This window comes from Lates calcarifer, unplaced genomic scaffold (assembly GCF_001640805.2).
Source record: "Lates calcarifer isolate ASB-BC8 unplaced genomic scaffold, TLL_Latcal_v3 _unitig_2062_quiver_914, whole genome shotgun sequence".
In the NCBI taxonomy this organism is placed as follows: domain Eukaryota; kingdom Metazoa; phylum Chordata; class Actinopteri; family Centropomidae; genus Lates; species Lates calcarifer.
Genome location: NW_026115956.1, coordinates 18758 through 41133, shown reverse-complemented (window position 1 = coordinate 41133; position 22376 = coordinate 18758). Strand labels below are relative to the sequence as shown.

General features: G+C 39.0%; 3 protein-coding genes across 5 annotated transcripts; all 3 read right to left on the bottom strand.

Moving 5' to 3' along the window:
- Nucleotides 1-123: 123 nt before the first annotated feature.
- LOC108891947 (membrane-spanning 4-domains subfamily A member 15) lies at nt 124-14796 on the bottom strand. 3 transcript variants are annotated; one of them, XM_051067871.1, is made up of 8 exons: nt 14727-14796; nt 3086-3232; nt 2510-2620; nt 2354-2410; nt 1927-2061; nt 1364-1471; nt 902-974; nt 124-810 (listed from the first exon to the last, which is right to left on the bottom strand). In XM_051067871.1, the coding sequence occupies exons 2-8, from the start codon at nt 3218-3220 to the stop codon at nt 734-736; spliced, it is 696 nt and encodes a 231-aa protein (XP_050923828.1). In that variant the 5' UTR covers nt 3221-3232; nt 14727-14796; the 3' UTR covers nt 124-733. The 3 variants fall into 3 exon arrangements, with proteins under 3 accessions (XP_050923828.1, XP_050923829.1, XP_018544852.1); XM_051067872.1 differs by lacking the exon at nt 14727-14796 and adding an exon at nt 4994-5132; XM_018689336.2 differs by lacking the exon at nt 14727-14796 and adding an exon at nt 4955-5119.
- On the bottom strand, nt 5284-10208 carry LOC108891945 (membrane-spanning 4-domains subfamily A member 15). Its single transcript, XM_018689332.2, has 8 exons — nt 10063-10208; nt 8659-8836; nt 7982-8092; nt 7518-7574; nt 6691-6849; nt 6152-6259; nt 5663-5738; nt 5284-5572 (listed from the first exon to the last, which is right to left on the bottom strand). Exons 2-8 carry the CDS (start codon nt 8791-8793, stop codon nt 5499-5501), a joined length of 720 nt encoding a protein of 239 aa, XP_018544848.1. The 5' UTR covers nt 8794-8836; nt 10063-10208; the 3' UTR covers nt 5284-5498.
- LOC108891944 (membrane-spanning 4-domains subfamily A member 4D) lies at nt 10906-21088 on the bottom strand. The gene is made up of 8 exons (XM_051067873.1): nt 20933-21088; nt 19386-19563; nt 13475-13585; nt 13334-13390; nt 12942-13067; nt 12259-12372; nt 11240-11315; nt 10906-11161 (listed from the first exon to the last, which is right to left on the bottom strand). The coding sequence occupies exons 2-8, from the start codon at nt 19518-19520 to the stop codon at nt 11091-11093; spliced, it is 690 nt and encodes a 229-aa protein (XP_050923830.1). The 5' UTR covers nt 19521-19563; nt 20933-21088; the 3' UTR covers nt 10906-11090.
- Between the last annotated feature and the right edge of the window lie 1288 nt (nt 21089-22376).

Sequence of the window (22376 nt, the reverse complement as noted above, 5' to 3'; positions counted from 1 at the left end):
GGAATTCCTCTTTAACCTCCAGTATCTAAACATGTTGTGTTTTCATGTTGATGTTGGTCTGTTTGTTCATGTTAACAATGTGCACTGGATGATAATTGGTGTGTATTAAATGTCAAAATAGGAAACTCTTTATGGCTTTTTAATGATAAAATTTCAAGCAGGTCTGATCATAGAAGAATAGACACACTTAAGTGATCCAGTGTTTCTTGAGGGATCCTGCTTACGTGTGGTAATTAGGGTTCAGATAGTGGTGGTTGTACAATAATGAATAATAATCAAACTTGCAGGAGAGGACAAGAGCATTGCTATATAAACAAACCTCTTCACTTTACAAACTAGACTAGTTGATGCGGTATTTTGTTACCTGACGGCCTCTGTGCTCTCCAACAGGAAGGGGAGGGGTGAGGGGACAGGGTATTCAGTTAGTTACAATCTACGTTCTCACCCCTAGATGGCACTAATACTTATACACTCATCCTTAAAAGCAAGCAAGGTTTTGCTCAGTCAAAAATAAAATCAACTCTGTGCTGTGTTCACTTTCTTTGGTAAAAGAGAAACATCTCTGCAAACAGTTTAGTCATCTCTGAAGGATAGCATTCATTTTTTAAGCAAAGCTTTTTGTTGCCACATTTTACAAATGTCAGGTTACAAATGACACATTGAATTTAAATTAATATTATTTAGGTTTCAGCCAACAGTGAAAGAGCATTTTGATACAGTTTGGACAGACTCTTCAGTTGACGACAGTGGTGTAGGCTGGAGGCGGAGCCAGAGTGGGGTCTCTTGGTTCCTCTGAATGTGGTGGTCTGTCTGCAAAACAGAGGGAGCCTCAGTTTCCCTCTGAACCAAAGGACAGTATTCATATGCTCTCATTCATATGACTTTACAGACTTGACCTTACCTGTGAGGAGAGGTGCACTGGGTGGAGCCTGTTGAGTCACTAAAGCATCTGCAGTTACAACCACTGATGATTCCTATGAGATGAACACATGAGGTGAGTCTCAGTTAAATGGAGCCATGTTTCACTGAACTTATCTTTTCCTACATGCTACTTGCTCCCACTGAAGATGTGAGGAGAGAAAACATGTTTTTAGATAAAGTTAGATTAATGACATGTCTTCTCTGGATGAAGTTCCAGGTCACATGAGAAGCAAGGAATAATAAGACGAGGACATTAGGATGCATCTACAAATTTGTAATTGCTTCATTATGCTGCAGTTTTATCTATATGATGAAGTCATATAGCAAAATAAAGTGAATTTGGACTTCAGATCACAATGTTCAATCTGTACAACAAAACTACACTGGAGAAAAATGTATTTAAAATCTGGCTGAATTACTCATTCGTCACTGGGTGACTTACCTCTGCACTGTAAGTAGCTCTGCAGGCAAATGCTGCAACAGTGATTGAAACAAAGAGCGCCAGTGAATGGAAAACAGCCAAGACCCCCATAAACCCCTTCGTCCGACTCTGGCAAAAACAAACAGTTATGTCATTCTGTGTCAAAGCAGACAGAATTCAGGAAAGTAGTTGCAGGGTCCCAAAACAAAAGGCCAAAATGGGGTCATTTTTGCCACTGTGATGGGGGTAAGTCCTGTAAGTCATTAAGAGAAACTTTGTCTAAAAATTAGTATAATGATTGGTGTCTTATTGATTTTTATGTCATTTTGACAGTTTATTTTGAGAATGTTTCAGCTTCTTCATTTTAAAAACAGGAGAAAAGGATTTTAGGAACAGGGCAACAAGTGAGTTCAGCAGATTGAGCTGGTGTCACCCTGGACTGTGTCAAAGTAAACATCCAGGACTAGTTAGCTACTGATACTACTCCTCACATGCTACTCTAGCCAAAGCAAATTCATAACTGGTTGACTCATTTGTAGCCATACTGTTTAGTTTTGGGTGTAAACTACTAATGATCTGGATACCTGGTATAAGAAGCAGGTACCAGAGTAGTCACGGCATGTGACCCATCTAATCCTTGCAGAATCCAGAAAGTAGAGGATGGTTGCAACAAAGGAAACACCTGCTGCCAAGATGTTAACAGCCAGAGCGCCATTCACCTAGAAGAGACGAAACGTCAGGACACCTGGACTCATCTCTGGTCCATTTGCATTCAACATTTGTTTGTAACACTAGTTCAGTGGGGCTTTAAATCAGTGGTTATTAGACCATAACTGATAGACTAAAACTCTGCATTAAGTTGATGAAAATATCAAATTAGTTTAAATGAACTCCACTTTTTCAGTCTTGTAAGTGTTGGTTTTGTACATATTGCCACACAAAACCACCATGATCCTAAAGTAGCCTTTAATTGTGTTATTAAAGAATAGTTTAATAGTAATAGTCACTAACCATGCAGCGGTTCAGAGATTTTCCAGCAGCCACTGTCAGAGATCCAGCTATGATGTACTGCAACAGAGAAGGACAGAAACACTGAAGTTCAGTCTGTCCAAACATCAGCTGCTGAAGCATTGAAATAATCAGTATCATGAAAATGATGAGACTCACAATCACAGCTCCCCAGGCGAAAATACCACTGTAAACTCCCATTGTATCTGGTTGAACCACCATAACAATCCCAAACATCAGAGCCATCAGGCCAATCATGATCTGAACTGTCTGGAGGGACAGACACAAACAGAAGAGTTAACATTCATCTGTTTCCTGGTTGCAGCAAATCAAGTTCATTTGAATATGAGGAGAGTAAATGTTTTCTCTAAGAAGTGTTGTGAAGAACGGGTCTGAAGGAGGAGAGATCTGAGGAGGAGCAGGAAGGAGGAGAGCACTGGCTTGTTGTAAATATATATATATATATATATGGGAGTGAGTCCAGGTGTGAGTCCTTTTGCAATCACTTGCAATCAGTCAACTGGCACCCATCCTACTCTTCAATAAATCACAACTGAAGTGACTGAAGTGGTACCAACTTCTTCATACAGACATCTAAACAGATCTTAGAGAGTTTCACAGTAAAGGTTTAAATGAAAGATCATAAACATGAGCTTTATTTTCCTGTATCTACCTTATATCGCCCTCAGATCACTATTCACTGCTCTGTCTCCACACACTGACACTATCTCTTACCCCAAGCGCCGTCGGCTGGGCCTTGATGAACTTCTGGATGCCCACAGGACGTTTGTGTGCAGCACCTCGAGGTGCTGGGTACACGTGGGTGACCACCACCACACCTCCCACCGTAGTTGATACAGATGAAGACATGTTTCAGGCCTCCTGTTCAGTCAAATGACAGTTTAATTAGTTAATAACTGATCAGAGAAAAATTAGACAGCGCTCTGCATCAGCATCACCAAAACACCAACTGAGGAAATATCTTTTGGAAGAATAGTTCTTCAGTCAGTCAGAGTCAGAAGTAGAGACTTGTAGAATAGATGCTAAGGTGCATTAAAGCTGTTCTAGTGACTTGTGGTGGGCCAACACCTCCCTAAGAAACTTCTTTTAATTTGTCACTGGTCTATGTATGTGTCAACTTAGTAAGTTGACTATCTACTGAATCATAAATACTGACAACGTCCTGCTCTGATGTACTGAGTCTTTATCACTGTGCTCTGATTTTATGAACAGAAATATGTGTTAATAGAAACTGAATTTGAATCATTTGTATTTGAATTGTTGCACTTGAATAATTGCATTGAAAAAGCAAATCTGAAACTTGAAACTGAATGAAATGTAATTAATTTGCTGTGAAACGTTGATCCTCACTGAAAATCCAGCTCTCTATATACTTCTATATACTATTAATTTACTTCTCACTATTCAAATTCAGTTCTTGCAGTTAAATTTCCGTTCACTGAGATCCATATCCGGTCACTGAGGAAGAGTAATTGAGTACAGATTCACTGAATGTTTTTGAAATTGAGAAAATTCCCTTAAGTTGTCTGGACATGATACACTATAATAGATTTAAGATATAAGAGGATGTATTATACCTGGGCTCCAGAATAACTTTTTCTCCTCCTTACCGAAAGTTCAAGGAGCACCACATAAATCAAAATTCAGCGCAAACACATTGATATTTTTCCCATCTTAACTGTATTACTGATAAATGCTTTGGTAATAAATAGGCAGTTTACAGAAATAACAATGTGTTGTTTTATTTTAAAGGAAAACAAATCTATATGAATGGTTAAGTTGCATTTTAATATGGGAGAAAATAAAATTTCCCCTCAGATGTTTGAGTGATCACACTGTGTGCTATAAAAATAAGAATTGTGAAATTGCACTGGTTAAGCAACAAGTGTTCTTTTGTGTTTGTTCACCAGCACTGGGCATTGCTGGGAATTTCTCTGATGCACACCCTCATCAGTTGAGCTCACAACCAGTCCTACCACATATAGACAGGTTTCGTTTGAGCTTCCTCATGACACAACAGCATTATTATTCTGGTTGTGGAAAGTTACACTGAAAGACTGAGAACAACAGACCTGAAAATAACACTTTTCTTCAACTTATTGAACAGGTGGTTTGATAAAGTGCTTATTGGTCTTTTGCTTTTTACTGCATTTACAGCTACAAGCATCATTGTCATCAACTCAAGTTTACTTCACTTTACCTGGCTCACTATTATTGTGGTGGGCTGCCACAGATAAAGCAATGCATAGGAAACGCTGGACTCAACACTGGGACATGTTTGCAAGTCACGCTGTTTCTCCTGGTTATAAAATTTAGTCACTGAAAACTGATAGAGTTCAGCTCAGAGTGACATGTTTTCACCCTCATGGCTGGATTGAGTCCATGTCTTTGAGGAAATACTTGTTTAACACTTTCATCCTTCACTATAAACATCTTACAAGTGACATCAATGCTGACCACTTCGTGTGAATGTTCAGCATTATGTCAAAATGACACAGTAAAAAAATGTTATTTAGTTCCTTTACATTTGACACACATGGTGCTTTTACTTTTTAATCATTATAACAGTGAATAAAGACCTACCCTGCTTTACAGGAACAGTGTTGTTGCTCCTTAATTTACCTCAGTGAAGGCAGTGTCAGATTGGATATTCCACAGAGATTCACTCCAGATCCAGTAACATCTCCTTATTCAATTTCTCTTATGGTTGGCTGTCAGAGGGCGGTTACTCTCCTCCAAACCCACAATCTTAAAGGTGCAGTGAGCGATTACAGTCTAATGCATTTTTATTTTTTTTCTACACAGGCCTACATATAAGAGAAACATTCATCATAAACAGAGAGAAACAAAAATCATAAACAAAGCAACTCTACTGTGCTGCTCTCCCTTCGTTGGGTAAAAAGAGAAACATCTGCAGTCTTTAGCAAACAGTTTAATCATCTCTGAATGATAGCACTTTTTTTAAACAAAGCTTTTTGTTTGCATGACATCAGATATACACACAATCATGTGTCTGATGTTTAGTTTTACAAATGTTGGGTTATGAATGACACATTGAATTTAGATTCTCATCTTATATTATCTTTCAGTTAAGATTAAAAGAGAATTTTGTCACAGGATGGTCAGTTTAGACTGACTCTTCAGCTGATGACAGCAGCATTGACTGGTTATGGTAGAGTGGTTCTTCTGGTGGCTCAATGTCTGCAAAACGCACATAAGGGTTGCAGTTATCCTCTGAACATTATCAGTCATTATCCACATGCACTCGTAACTTTACAGACTTAATCTGACCTTTGAGGAAAAGTGCACTGGGTGGAGCATGTCTAGTCAGTGAAGCATCTGCAGATACAAAAACCACTGATGATTCCTACAGGACAAACACACAGGGTGAATCTCAGTTCACTGGATCCACATTTCCCTGAACTTGTGTCTTTTCCTCACATGCTACTTTCTCCCACTCTCACAGAAACATGAAGAGAACCAGAGGAAAGAATGTGAGGAGAGAGAGAGAAACATGTTTTTCAGATCAATTTCTGGGGAACATGAGAAGCGAGGAAAGGTAAGATTAGGGTACTGAGATGTACCCACAAATTTGTAACTCTTTTACTATACTACAGTTTTATTAGTGATGAACCAGTTACTTTAACAGGAGAAAGCGATCTATAGAAAAATAAGAAAGTGTGTTTGGACTTCAGATTACAACATTTGCACACAATGGAAACTGGAGAATAATGTATTTGATATCAGACTGAATTACTGATCAGTCACTGGTTGACTCACCTCTGCACTGTAAGAGGCGCAGCAGCCATATCCTGCGACGGTGATTGAAACAATTAACTCCAATAAGTTGAAAACAATCAAGACCCCCAAAACTCCTTGTGTCCGAGCCTGGCAAAAACAAAGATGGTTGCAGCCATGTCTAAGATTTTGTTCAAAGTTTGTCTAAATAATGCTTGGCCTGTACAATATTAATAAATAGGGTAGCAAGTAGGAATACGAAAAAAGATCTGTTAAGTCATTATAATGAGAGATTTTTTTTCTCTCTATCTCAAAATGAGTTAGAGTGTCAAAATAATGACTGGCGTCTCATTCGTTTTGTCATTTTGAGAATTTCTCATTATTTTGAGAATGTTTTGGTTTCTTCACTTTAACAGGAGAAAAGGATTTGAGGAACAGAACAGTGAGTTCAGCAGATTAGCCCTGGACTGACTCACTCATGTGCTACTTCAGCCAGAAGTAAATTAACTCATAACTGGATTACTCATTATTTATAGCCATGCTGTTTAGTTCTGGTTGTAAACAACTAATGAACTGAATACCTGATAAAAGAGGCAGTCATAATTCATCCCTCCCTCCTGGAGATTAGAGTAGTCATAGCATGGCCTCCACGTAATCCCTGAAGCATCCAGAGAATGGAGGATGGTTGCAATACAGGAAACAACTGCTGCTAAGATGCTGACACCCAGAGCACCGTTCACCTGGAAGAGAGACGAGACGTCAGGACACCTGGACTCATCTCTGATCCATTTGCAGTCAACATTTACACCCTGAAAACAGAGTCTTTGACAGAATTAGGTGAAATGATAGAGGTGTATTTCACATTTCTCAAAACAAGGTTCTTTATTTCCAGCAGAGTCGGTACACAGGTAGGCAGTCAGATAGGCAGCGGTACAAAAGACTAGAGCTAAGGCACGGTCAAACAGGCTGAGGTCATACACGAAAGAATCAAGGCTGAGGTACAAAAGGACTAGAGCTAAGGCAAGGTCAAAAACACAGGCAATGGTCAAAAACTGTGGCTACTGGAGAATAGGTGGCTTACACGAAGGCTGGTAGGTCTGGCAAAGGCACAAGACAAACTAGCAGGGAGTGCAGGGAGACACAGACACTAAATACACAGGAGCAGGGCAGACAATGAGACACAGGTGAACCACATTAGGGCAGGGTAGGTAATCACTAGGAGGAGGGAGCGCAGAAGGAAGGGGAAGACAAGACACCTGAAACAAGAGGGAGGTCAGTGATTACAAAATAAAACAGGAAATAATACAAACACAACTGAACTACAAAATAAAAAGCCCTGGCTCAGAGCTGACACCCTGACAGTAGCCTTTAATGGTAAAAGAAAGATTTAACAGTAATAGTCACTAACCAGACAGCGGTTCAGAGATTTCCCAGCAGCCACTGTCAGAGATCCAGCTAGAATGTGCTGCAACAGAGAAGGACAGAAATATTCTTTGGATAGAGATTTCACCACCTGCTGACCGACTCTTTACCTACTGAACAGGAAGGACCTGCAACGGCTGGTGAGGGTGGCAGAGCTCTCATTTTTCACTTTTCACTGTTAACTCTACACTTTACATTGTTATCATTTTATACTATACCACTGTATGTACTACCTCACTGTGTTGTGTTTATTTTATTTAATCTGCATTTTCTGTCATTTTTTAGCTATTTAATATTTTTATCTGCTATATATATATTTATATATTTAATATAATTTTTAAAAAGAGATCTATTCTATTCTGTTATCTGGAAACACTGAAGTTCAGTTCATCCAAACATCAGCTATAGAAGCATTGTAATAATCAGTCTCATGAAAATGATATGACTCACAATCAAAGCTCCCCAGATGAAAATGCCACTGTAAACTCCCACTGTATCTGCGTGAGCCATGAAAACGATCCCAAACAGCAGAGTCATCAGGCCGATCATGATCTGAACTGTCTGGAGGGACAAACACAAAACTGAAGATCATCGTCATGAGGATAATGGTTCGCATAGGATTTTCAGCATTTAAGAAAATCAGCAACTTGAATTTTTCAACCAAACAGAGGAATTAATTCTGCTGGTCTCAAATAGAAACTCTTGTGAAATTTGAAACAAAATGAAAGAAGCAGTTGAATTCACTTGATTTTGCTTGGACTTTCCACTAAGCTGAGGTTTAGTAATAATTGATTTACTTTCAATAAAAGTAGAAGCCCTCACATGCAGCTGATTTAATGAATTTTCAAAGTTTAGTACCAGGTGGTTGTTTGATACTAACTTCTTCATATCTGATGATTTTTGGATGCTGTACATGACACATCTCAATCACTATCAATAATTTCAGGAAGTGAATCACTGACTGAGTTTCCAGCACTGAACAGACCTTAGAGAGAGTTTCACAATAAAGGTTCAAATGAAAGATCATGAACATAAACCTTATTTTTCTGTATCCACCTTATGTTATCACCCTCAGTTCACACTGTGTGTCCACTGCTCTGTCTCCACACACTGATGCTGGCTCTTACCCCAAGCGCCATCGGCGAGGCCCTGCTGAACTTCTGGATGCCCACAGGAAGTTGGGGCATTGCACCCTGAGGTGTTGGGTGTACATGGGTGACCACCACCACACCTCCCACCGTAGTTGATACAGATGAAGACATGTTTCAGCTAAAATGATTCTCTGCTCCTCTGAACCACAGCTTCCTGTTCAGTCAGATCACAGGTTAATTAGTTAACAACTGATCACAGATGCCATAGACAGCGCTCTGCACCACAGTCATCAAAACACCAAATATATTTTGGAAAAATGGTTCTCGGCCAGTCCCAGAGTCAGAGTTAGAGACTTGTAGAATAAATGCTAAGGTGTGGTGGCCTCAGACCTTACTGAGACACTTTATACAGTTTTTTCCTTTCTCATGCATCTATGTGTCAACTTTGTAAACATACTAGTTAACAATCAATCAGAGATCAAATGTATGGCACTAGGAACTGAATTTGATATATTTCTATTTGAGTTGTTTAACTTGAATTATTCCATTGAGAACTAAACCTGAATAGATTAGAAACTGAATTCATTTGATCTGAAACTCTACTTGGTCTTCACTGAATACTCAGCTCTCTGTATTCTTCCACATTCAGTTCTCAGTTCTTCCAGTTTAGTTCCACTTTACTGAGAATAACATCTGGTCATTGAGGAAGAGAAATTGGGTTCAGGCTCACCACACATTGTTGAAACTGTGAGAAAATTCCCTTCCTCTTAGTGTTTGTGTTGAACACCATCTAATTTCAGCATTTTTCTAAACATATGATACATTTAAGAGGAAAGTGAGCCTTCTCCTTACACATATTATATAAGGCTCCAGGCTAACTTTTTCCACTGGAAGCACAAACACTCCTTACTGAAAGTTTTTGGAGCATCACATAAATTGACATTCAGCACAAACACATTCATATTTTTTCCATCTTAACAGTATTATTGATAAATGCTTTGGTAATGAATAGGCAATTTACAGAAATAACAACGTGTTGTTTTATATTAAAGGAAAACATATTAAAATCTACATAGATTACTTAAGTTGCACTTTAATATGGGGGGAAATGTTAACGTGATTACCCTGTGCACCTTAAAAATGGTAATCACAAAATAACACTGATAAAACACAGCTTTTAGTGAAAGAAGATGAAGAGTGAACTGCAATTTACTCATCCTCTCAATGTCAGAGAGACACCACATTCAGTCTATGTCTACAACAATAACAGTGTAAAGCCATACACAACATACAACAATAAGTATACACATAATACTTCTATAATCTGCATAACACATAACCCTGCTAATCAGTACTTGCTATATGCTACACTAACAGAAGATATACTGAATGTAAACATATAATGATTTTACTTTTTAATAATGATGAATAAAGACCTACCCTGCTTTACAGGAACAATGTTGTTGCTCTCACTCTAGATCCAGCACATCTACTCATTCAGTTTCACTTCTACACAAAGGCGGCTTCCTCTCCTCTCTTGTAGGCGCCACCAACAAATTACCCATATAATACCAATATTATTTTTCAATACCCTTCTGCTAACTAGCTCATATTACTAAAACATTCACAAAAAAATCTTGTAAACAGGTCTCATGTAGCACACCTGATTTGATTGCTAATATGTAAATAATAATAAATAAATAATAATTATTAAAATATATATTTGAATAGAAAATAATAACATTTTTTAACAGCTCTAGGAAGGGATATGGCTGGAGGGCAGGCAGTCTGTATTTAGGCTGAGTCTTGTATCTGGCAGATGAGGAACTGATGTCTGAGTAGAAGTGGCCAGGAAACTGGATGGGTGCCATAAGGGTACAGGAGTACCTGATGAAGACAGAGAACAGGAGGCTGGATGTGGATGGGCAGAAACACGATGGTCGTGAAGTTCTGTAGCACAGGAGAGACAGAGTCAGGCTAAATCCACAGCTTCAACAAAGTCAACAATGACTAAGAACCCAAAATAAGCAGGGGAGGTGGTGGTAATCAACAGAGATGAGCTGCTTGATAGCATCTACACTCATGGATGCTGTACAACTCTCCAACTCTATGTTTAACTTCCACCAGTGACCAGTACAGAGCTGCAGCAGAACATGTGTTTTTCTGTGCAAAAGTCATCTCTGTGTATGTGGTTGGAGTAAAGTAAGGTTTAGCACAAACAGAAATAAATCTAATCTAGTTTTCTGCTCTCCCTTCCCTGAATGAAGAAGAAACACCACAGCAGTCATTACAAAACTCTTTAATCATCTCTGAAGGACAGCATTTATTTTATAGCAAAGCTTTTTTTTTTTTTTTTACACATTTCAGGTTAGGAGTGACACATTGAATTTAGATTCTCATCTTATATTAGGTTCCAGTCAACATTAAAAGAGCATTTTGATACAGGATGGTCAGTTTGGACAGACTCTTCAGTTGACGACAGTGGTGTAGGGTGGAGGTGGAGGCCAAGGGTATCTTGGCTCTAGATGTGGGTCAGTGTCTGAAAAAAAGAGAGGGAGTTGCAGTTTCCTTCTGAACCTAAAGATGGTATTCACATGTACTCATGACTTAATCTGACCTGTATAGGGAGGTGCACTGGGCAGAGCCTGTGCAGTCACTGAAGCATTTACAGGTACAACAACGTACGATGGTGCCTACAAGACAAACACACAAGATGAATGTTGGTTATCTGTCCAGTGAGTAGCATTTATGGGAATCTATTAGCAGAAATGGAGTGTAATATCCAAAGATATGTTTTTAGGAGTGTGTAATCACCTAAAACTAATCTTCGTTGTGTTTTCCTTTGCTTAGAGTCAGCAATTAATATCTGCATATGGAGCAGGTCCTCTTCTACAGTCTGCCATGTTTGTACAGTAGCCCAGAACAGACAAACCGAACCAAACAGTGGCTCTATAATGGGGCCGTGCAACACCACAGACTGTCACAACTCGTCACAGCCATTAACTACAGTTTTAAAAATCAACAACTAAATATAATATCTAAATACACAGTGTTTCCTCTTGGATGACTGTTATGGAGTGGCGGGTTGTCCCATGGGGTGGGTTGGCACAGTTTTCTAATAATTAACATTAATCAACAAACTTGCCAGAGAGGACTAGGGTTAGCTTCACTGCCATCAGCAGCAGAGCCACTGCCACCAGAATGTGTGTGATTAAAAAAATATTGATAATCTGGATTTACTTTCAGACGTTTGGGATTAATTTAAGATTTTAAAGACACTTCTAGACAAGTGTGACGACGAGTGGAGGTGGCAACAAAACGTGACAGACTCACACTGAGCTGAAATGAAACAAGCGCACATAAACCAGGTAAATAACATAACTAAAATATTTTGTTTTCTTGAGATGGTAATAGATAAGGAGGTTGATGCCCATTTTATCACCTGATGGCCACGGTAGACTCTCAAACATGCTTGGAAAGGGAGAGTTCAGGGGACGGGTATTCAGGTTGACTGCAATTGGCGTTTTCACCACTAGATGCCACTAAATCTCACACACTGCTCCTTATAAGATCACAACATGAGAACAATGTATTTGACATTAGACTGATTTACTCATCAGTCATTGGTTGACTCACCTGTTGGCAGCAGTTGCAAGTGGCGTTGCAGCAAAATGCTGCGACAGTGATTGAAACAACAAACGCCAATACATGGAAAACAGCCAAGACCCCTGAAAACCCCTTGGTCTGAGTCTGGCAAAAACAAACACAGTTGTGGTTTCTTCATTCTGTGTCAAATCAGACAGCATTCAGGAAAGCACTGTCTCAAAGTTTGTTCAGAGTTTGCCTATATAATGTCTGGGTCCCAAAAATAACCCTGTAAAATAATCAATTCCAATATTTTTGTTTTTGGCTGTGATATTTTTTGATTTTTTTACACTCTCATAAACATCTTATCTGGGGAATTAATAAAAAGTATTAGTAGGTTAATAAATACCTTCAGCATCACTAGTTAAGGAATTTGCTCTTTTTTCCAAATCTAGGGCCTTATAGAAAATCAACATGCAGTGTAAATTATTAATGGTTCGGTCATACTGAGAACATGTTTGTCTTCCATCCTACAACGTTTGATGAGGCTAGGAATAATCTGGTGTAACCTGTCTATCCTTTGAAGCAGGTTATTAACCACACTCATTTAGTTGCTAAGCTATCAGGGGACAAAAAAATATTCTTCAGCCAAAGATCAATGGATCAACTGTATAACTCATTATTTACAGCCATGTTGTTTAGTTGTGGTTCCAAACAACTATCACACTGATTACCTGATATAACGGGCATGCGTAGTCATGGCATGGGATCACAACCCCTGCAGCATCCAGAGAGCAGAGGATGGTTGCAACAGAGGAAGCAACTGCTGTTACAACACTGAAAAGCAGAATGAGGTTCACCTAGAAGAGAGACGAGAAGTCAGGCCACCCGGACTCAGCTGTGGTCTATTTCCACTCCTGAAAACAGGAAGTCTTTGACAGACTTAAGTGAAATGATGTGTGATGAGGTGTATTTCACAATTCTCTGACTGACCCAGGAGTCACTTAATTTGTAACACTACTTCTGTTGGACCATATATCAGTGGTTATCAGTTGGCTTTGCACATACACTGTCATGAACCTACAAATGGTAGTGAAAAAGTGGCTTAATAATAATAGTCACTAACCTGATAGCGGTTTGGAGATTTCCCAGCAGCCACTGTCAGAGATCCAGCTATGATGTACTGCAACAGAGAAGGACAGAAATATTCAGATTTCAGCTGCTGAAGAATTGTTGTGATCAGTGTCATGAAAGTGATACAACTTACAATCAAAGCTCCCCAGACAAAAACACCGCTGAAATCTCCTAGTGTATCTGCATGGATCACCATAACGATCCCAAACAGCAGAGTTATCAGGCCGATCATGATCTGAACTGTCTGAGGGGACAAACACAAAACAGAAGAGTTAACATCCAGCTGTTTCCTGGCTACAGACTTTAGAAAGAGTTTCACAATAAAGGTTCAAATGAAAGGTCATAAACATGATAAAAATAAAAGTATCGTCAAAATTAAATGTGTGTGTGATGGGCATTAACAGACTGATTACAATAAAATTTGTCACTTAAATTAGCTAACAGCCCGAACATTAAATGTTATTTTTCCATATCTACCTTATTGTATCACCCTCAGTTCACACTGTGTGTCCACTGCTCTGTCTCCACACACTGATGCTGGCTCTTACCCCAAGCGCCATCGGCTGCCCCTTGCTGAAACGCTGGATGCTCACAGGACGTTGAGATGTTGCAGCTTGAGGTGCTGGGTGCACATGGGTGACCACCACCACATCTCCCACCGTAGTTGATAGAGATGAAGACATGTTTCGGGTAAAATGATTCTCTGCTCCTCTGAACCACAGCTTCCTGCTCAGTCAGGTCACAGGTTAATTAGTTAACAACTGATCAGAGAAATATAAATACTAATGATGCCCTGCTATGATGTACTAACCTTTTATCACTGCATTCTGAATGGATTGTTGCTCAGTTACTTACCACAGAGAATATACAGGGAATTAAGTTGACAAGAATCAATGCACATATTTGTGGCAAATTAAAATAACCAGTTAGACTACATGCTGACAGCTTTCATCTTAGCTTCCTCATAACAATGTGATGAGGACAACAGCATTACTGCTGTGGTTGTAGACAACCTTTTCAACAGCTTATTGAACAGGGGATTTGATAAAGTACTTATTGACCATTTACTTTATATTACACTTAAAGTAATAAGTGTAGTTGTCATCAAGTCAAGCTTACTTCACTTTACCTGGTTCACCATTATTGTGGTGGGCTGCCACAGATAAAAGAATGTACAGGAAACACTGGGACATATTTGCAAGCTACACTGCTGCCGGCCTCAATGCGGATAAGTTCATGTGAGTGTTCAGCACCATGTTGAAATTCATCAGTAACAAACTTAATTTAATTTCTTTACATTTGAAAGTTCTTAACTACTTTTCTCCTTTATATGCACAAAATGAAAACATACTCTTTAATGATTATAACAGTGAATAAAGACCTACCCTGCTTTACAGGAACAGTGTTGTTGCTCCTTAATTTACCTCAGTCAGTGTAGTGTCAGATTGGATATTCCACAAAGATTCACTCCAGATCCAGTAATGTCTCCTTTCAGTTTCACTTATACATTGAGTCTATGGTTGGCTGTCAGAGGGCGGTTACTCTCCTCCAAGCCCACAATCTTAAAGGTACGATGAGCTATTACAATCTAATGCACTTTTATTCAGGGAATATCTCCTAGTTGCCCCTTCTGTGTGTGTGTGTATGCTGAAAAAATGTTTTGGCTCTAATATTGATAGATAAATGAAGTGGATCAGTGCAATCCATTCCAGCCAATCATGGTGTTCGTCCTCGTGCGCAGGAGGTTGTAAAGGTGGCGAGAAAAATGGAAATTCAGGTGCGTGCCAATGCTACGGAGGGTAATGGCAGACAAACAGCCTAATATAGATTCAAAAAGAAAAGGCTATGACAGAACCAGCAGAGCAGTATATTGTTTTGTCCTGTTTGTTCTTGGTGTAATGTTAGTTAGACTAAAACGTCTTGTCCGCTCTTAGCTTTGTAGCAGCTAATTTAACACACAATCTAAGTAGTCTGAATTGTTTGGATTGAAGGCTTTTATTGACACCAAGACCTGAAAACAGAAGTCTGCGAGCACATTAGGACTGATGCATAACTTGAAGTGCTATGCCAGGTGAAGTTATCCTCCTTATTAGCTATGCTACAAACCTGCAGTCCAGTCTTTGTCTTTGTCTGCCATTTTTCAACAAGTTGTCAGCGTTGGTTTCCATGGCGACATGCCTCAGAGATTGGGGGTGGAGCTTCTGAAGAGGCACTGAAGGGAGGGGTGTGTTTGTCTTTCTCCAGGACACCTCACCCTACAGTTAACCATAGCTGTTTCACCATCAATAATTTACCATTTAAATTACACATAACCAATATTATTTTCAATATCTTCCTGCTAACTTGCCCATATTACTGAAAAGTACTCTGATTTAAAATTACCCCCAAAATTTTACTAAAGTCTCATGTAGCACACACACACACACACACACACACACTGCACAAGCATCATCAAGGCCTTCAATGGTGACCCTGTTTTTAGGGAAATTTTTCCTGCCCATCCTAAGATCAGTGATACAGTGGGATATCCTGAGTCATCTTCCTATCAATAAGAATTTTAAAAAAGGATGCAAACAATATAGTGACTTTAGGACACTGAAGAAGAGCATTTATTTTTAAGCTTTTTGTTGGCATGAGATCAGACATCCACACAACCAAGTGTGATGTCAAATTTTGTAAATGTCTTGGTTGGTTATGAATGACACGTTGAATTTAGATTCTCATTTTAGATTAAGCGTCAATTAACATTTAAAAAGCGTTTTGAAACAGGATGGTCAGTTTAGACTGACTCTTCATCTGACAACAGCAGTGGGTTGGAGGTTGAAGCAGAGTGGATCTTCTGCACGTGCAGTCAGTGAAGCATCTGCACTTACAACAACCAGGGATGATTCCTACAAGACAAACACACAGGGTGAATCTCAGTTCACTGGATACATGTTTCCCTGAACTCATTTCTTTTCCTCACATGCTACTTGCTCCCACTCTCACTGAAACATGTAGAAAACCAGAGGAAACAATATGAAGAGAGAGAGAAGCATGTTTTTAAAGTCCTTTTCAGATCAGTTTCTGGGACACATGAGAAGCGAGGAAGACTGAGTGTGGGACCCACAAAGTGATTTATTCTGCTGCAGTTTTATTAGTGATGAACCTGTCACTTTAACAGGAGAAGAGGATTTAAAGAAAATCTGTTTGGACTTTGGACATTCAATTTGAACACATATTTGATATCAGACTGAATTACTGATCAGTCACTGGTTGACTCACCTCTGCACTGTAAGAGGCGCAGCAGCCATATCCTGCGACGGTGATTGAAACAATTAACTCCAATAAGTTGAAAACAATCAAGACCCCCAAAACTCCTTGTGTCCGAGCCTGGCAAAAACAAAGATGGTTGCAGCCATGTCTAAGATTTTGTTCAAAGTTTGTCTAAATAATGCTTGGCCTGTACAATATTAATAAATAGGGTAGCAAGTAGGAATACGAAAACAAAGATCTGTTAAGTCATTATAATGAGAGATTTTTTTTCTCTCTATCTCAAAATGAGTTAGAGTGTCAAAATAATGACTGGCGTCTCATTCGTTTTGTCATTTTGAGAATTTCTCATTATTTTGAGAATGTTTTGGTTTCTTCACTTTAACAGGAGAAAAGGATTTGAGGAACAGAACAGTGAGTTCAGCAGATTAGCCCTGGACTGACTCACTCATGTGCTACTTCAGCCAGAAGTAAATTAACTCATAACTGGTTTACTCATTATTTATAGCCATGCTGTTTAGTTCTGGTTGTAAACAACTAATGAACTGAATACCTGATAAAAGAGGCAGTCATAATTCATCCCTCCCTCCTGGAGATTAGAGTAGGCATAGCATGGCCTCCACGTAATCCCTGAAGCATCCAGAGAATGGAGGATGGTTGCAATACAGGAAACAACTGCTGCTAAGATGCTGACACCCAGAGCACCGTTCACCTGGAAGAGAGACAAGACGTCAGGACACCTGGACTCATCTCTGATCCATTTGCAGTCAACATTTACACCCTGAAAACAGAGTCTTTGACAGAATTAGGTGAAATGATAGAGGTGTATTTCACATTTCTCTGACTAACCCAGGAGTCACTGTTTGTAACACCAGAACAGTGCGGCTTTATATAAAATGTAGTGATCAGTGAGGTGACTGACAGACTTCACAAGCTTCACATTAAGTAATAATGACGTGCAATGCCAAAGTTAGTTTTAATGAACTCCACTGTTTCAGTCTTGTTAGTGTTGGCTTTGCACATATCACCACACAACATCGGCATGATCCTAAAGTAAAAGGAAGCAAAAGTAGCCAATAGTGATACTACAAGTAGCTGTCAGGAGTTGCAGTGTGGACACAGGCGCAGACAGGAGGCAGAGACAGAGCTTTACAAAAAAACAAGGTTCTTTATTTCCAGCAGAGTCGGTACACAGGTAGGCAGTCAGATAGGCAGCGGTACAAAAGGCTAGAGCTAAGGCATGGTCAAACAGGCTGAGGTCATACACGAAAGAATCAAGGCTGAGGTACAAAAGGACTAGAGCTAAGGCAAGGTCAAAAACACAGGCAATGGTCAAAAACTGTGGCTACTGGAGAATAGGTGGCTTACACGAAGGCTGGTAGGTCTGGCAAAGGCACAAGACAAACTAGCAGGGAGTGCAGGGAGACACAGACACTAAATACACAGGAGCAGGGCAGACAATGAGACACAGGTGAACCACATTAGGGCGGGGTAGGTAATCACCAGGAGGAGGGAGCACAGAAGGAAGGGGAAGACAAGACACCTGAAACAAGAGGGAGGTCAGTGATTTCAAAATAAAACAGGAAATAATACAAACACAACTGAACTACAAAATAAAAAGCCCTGGCTCAGAGCTGACACCCTGACAGTAGCCTTTAATGGTAAAAGAAAGATTTAACAGTAATAGTCACTAACCAGACAGCGGTTCAGAGATTTCCCAGCAGCCACTGTCAGAGATCCAGCTAGAATGTGCTGCAACAGAGAAGGACAGAAATATTCTTTGGATAGAGATTTCACCACCTGCTGACCGACTCTTTACCTACTGAACAGGAAGGACCTGCAACGGCTGGTGAGGGTGGCAGAGCTCTCATTTTTCACTTTTCACTGTTAACTCTACACTTTACATTGTTATCATTTTATACTATACCACTGTATTTTTTATTTTTGGCTATTTAATATTTTTATCTGCTATATATATATTTATATATTTAATATAATTTTTAAAAAGAGATCTATTCTATTCTGTTATCTGGAAACACTGAAGTTCAGTTCATCCAAACATCAGCTATAGAAGCATTGTAATAATCAGTCTCATGAAAATGATATGACTCACAATTGCAGCTCCCCAGATGAAAATGCCACTGTAAACTCCCACTGTATCTGCGTGAGCCATGAAAACGATCCCAAACAGCAGAGTCATCAGGCCGATCATGATCTGAACTGTCTGGAGGGACAAACACAAAACTGAAGATCATCGTCATGAGGATAATGGTTCGCATAGGATTTTCAGCATTTAAGAAAATCAGCAACTTGAATTTTTCAACCAAACAGAGGAATTAATTCTGCTGGTCTCAAATAGAAACTCTTGTGAAATTTGAAACAAAATGAAAGAAGCAGTTGAATTCACTTGATTTTGCTTGGACTTTCCACTAAGCTGAGGTTTAGTAATAATTGATTTACTTTCAATAAAAGTAGAATCCCTCACATGCAGCTGATTTAATGAATTTTCAAAGTTTAGTACCAGGTGGTTGTTTGATACTAACTTCTTCATATCTGATGATTTTTGGATGCTGTACATGACACATCTCAATCACTATCAATAATTTCAGGAAGTGAATCACTGACTGAGTTTCCAGCACTGAACAGACCTTAGAGAGAGTTTCACAATAAAGGTTCAAATTAAAAAAAAAATGAACATAAACCTTATTTTTCTGTATCCACCTTATGTTATCACCCTCAGTTCACACTGTGTGTCCACTGCTCTGTCTCCACACACTGATGCTGGCTCTTACCCCAAGCGCCATCGGCGAGGCCCTGCTGAACTTCTGGATGCCCACAGGAAGTTGGGGCATTGCACCCTGAGGTGTTGGGTGCACATGGGTGACCACCACCACACCTCCCACCGTAGTTGATACAGATGAAGACATGTTTCAGCTAAAATGATTCTCTGCTCCTCTGAACCACAGCTTCCTGTTCAGTCAGATCACAGGTTAATTAGTTAACAACTGATCACAGAGAAATTAGATAGCGCTCTGCACCACCATCATCAAAACACCAAATATATTGTGGAAGAATGGTTCTTGGCCAGTCCCAGACTCAGAGTTAGAAAATAGAATAAATGCTAATGTGCATTTGAGCTGTTCTGGTGGCATGTGGTGTCCCATGTGAGTCCCATTCTCGTTTACTGAAACCCTCATCCGGTCGTTGAGGTAGAGTACAGGCTAACCATATATTTTTGAAACTGTGAGAAAATTCCATTCAGTTGTCTGTTGTTGTGCTAAAGGTCATCGGTTTTCAGCATGTTTGTAAATGTATGGTATATTTAAGAAGGTTAGGCTTCTCTTTATACATATTATACAAGGGCTCTAGACTAACTTTTGCCACTAGTAGCACCGACACTCTTCACTGAAAGTTTTAGGAGCACCACATAAATCAACATTCAGCACAAACACATTGATATTTTTTTTCATCTTAACTCTATTACTATAACTATTACTGATAAATGGTAATAAATATAGATTACAGAAATAACCATGTGTTGTTTTATTTTTAAATTAAATTTTAAATTAAAGAATCCCTCATATTTGTGAGTAATCGCACTGTGAGCAATAAAAACGATAATCACAAAATAACACTGGTTAAACAAGATTTAGTGAAGAGACCTTTTACTCATCAGAGGCCACTAACCAGCTGTAGGGATGGGTTTTGTTTATAAATTTATCTTGTCCACCTTATCAGCCCAGCTCATACTTTTACTGGTTCTTTTCCATTATTAAATAACTGTTCGTAAAGAACTGATTTATATTGTAAATACAACTAAGTACTGTTCCTAAAGCAGCAGCAGTAATGTTCATCAAAGCAAAGACACCATAAACTCAATAATATCTCAGTGGAAAAAATAAAATAAAATGTCAGTCAACATCCTGTCCTCTGTCTTCCTCCCTCTGCCACTGTGACTCATGGTGGTTGAAGAAAGTAGGTGCTGGTTTGTCTTTACCAGAATTTGCAGAAAGATTCACAGGAAACCAAGAGAAACACTCAGTCTACACACACAGCTTTTGCAGGAGACTGAAAACAATAGAGCTGAAAAATTAATGCATTAAAAAAGTAAACCATGAAAAAAATGATTTACTTTCTGTACCTTTGAAAATTAATTTTACGTTTCCCCTGTAATTGTAGATTTATAGATAATAGCAATATGCAAATACAATAAATCAACAGTAATTATCAAACACAACACATAAATCTGCTAATTAGTACTATGCTACGCTAACAGAAGGTATAGTGAATGTAAACGCATGCTACTTATACTTTTTGATAATGGTGAATAAAGACTTACTCTGCTTTACAGGAACAGTGTTGTTGCTCCTTAATTTACCTCAGTGAAGAGGTTCACTGCAGATCCAGCAACATGTTTTCAGTCAGTTTCACTTTTATACAAAGTCTGTGGTTGGGTGTAAAAGGGGTGGGGTTTACTCTCCTCTGAGCTGACACTCTTAACCATTTCAACAAATTAAATACACTAAACTAATGTTATTTTCAATACCTTCCTGTTAACCTGCCCATGTTATTAAAACATACACATAAAATTTGGTACATTGGTCTTGTAGCACACCAGTTTTTATTGATAATGTGTGGATAATTTATCTTAAATAAATGTAGTGATTTGGGCATGAAATGTTTTGTTCAGCAACATAGTCTTCACAGATGAACACCATGCTTATGATTTTTGAAAACTGAATACAATCGACAGAAGCAAAAAGCTCATGTTTGGCTATAAACCAACTACATCATCACGTGACATCAGCATCTCAACGTCTGCAGACACAGAGACAAGAAGACAGCTCATAACTTTATTTTACCAAAAAACAAACTAAAAGACTCAGTGGGCGGAGAGGCCAACTGAACATAAATCCAAAAGGGCAAATGAAAGTTCAAAAACACAAAATCCATGAATCACATGGAAGGAGGAAGCAAAACATGTGGGATACATACTGAACATCACAGCAGAGGAACAAAATGCAACAACCCTACAACTAAACAGGGGAGAGACAAGACTATATCCACACATTAGGGTTGATTGCAAATGAAATGCAGCTGCGACAGAAACGACTTGGGGGGGGAAAAAAGACAGACAGGAAGCAAAGTATGTGAGACAAACAAGGCAAAGAAACTACAAAATAAAGCAGGAAGTACTCGACAAGGACACTGGAGACACAAGGGGAGGGAACACCAAAATAAAACCAAGAGGAAGATTTTACGTCAGACCTTATTTCAGATATCTAACCAAAAACCCATTCAAAAAACCTATTGTCTTTGTGACAAGGGAACTAAAGTGATTTAATGCTAACTTATTTATGGGTTTTAGGATTCATATCTGCACCACTCTATTTGAAGATTAATAGAATAGCAGTTTTTAAGTCCCTCCATGTCATGTGACCTAGTGACACCAAATCAATACCAGACATTCTTACTACACTAGACAAATGAGACACACCTATTTTTAGTATAGTATAGTATAGAACAGTATGGTATAGTATAGTATAGTATTTTACTGCATTTTCAATTTTTTATGAATATTCTCAAAGAAAAATGCAGTTTTTTTCAACAGCTTCCATGTCTTGTGACCCTGTGACTCCAAACCAATGCAGAGTTGTGTTACTACACTGGCAAATAAGACAGTAGCTGAGCACATTTCAAAGATACACTTCATTTGTCTGTCCTCAAGCTCTGATGACACTGATGCTGGATCCATCAGATATACTGTGCTGGTTCCTGCATTG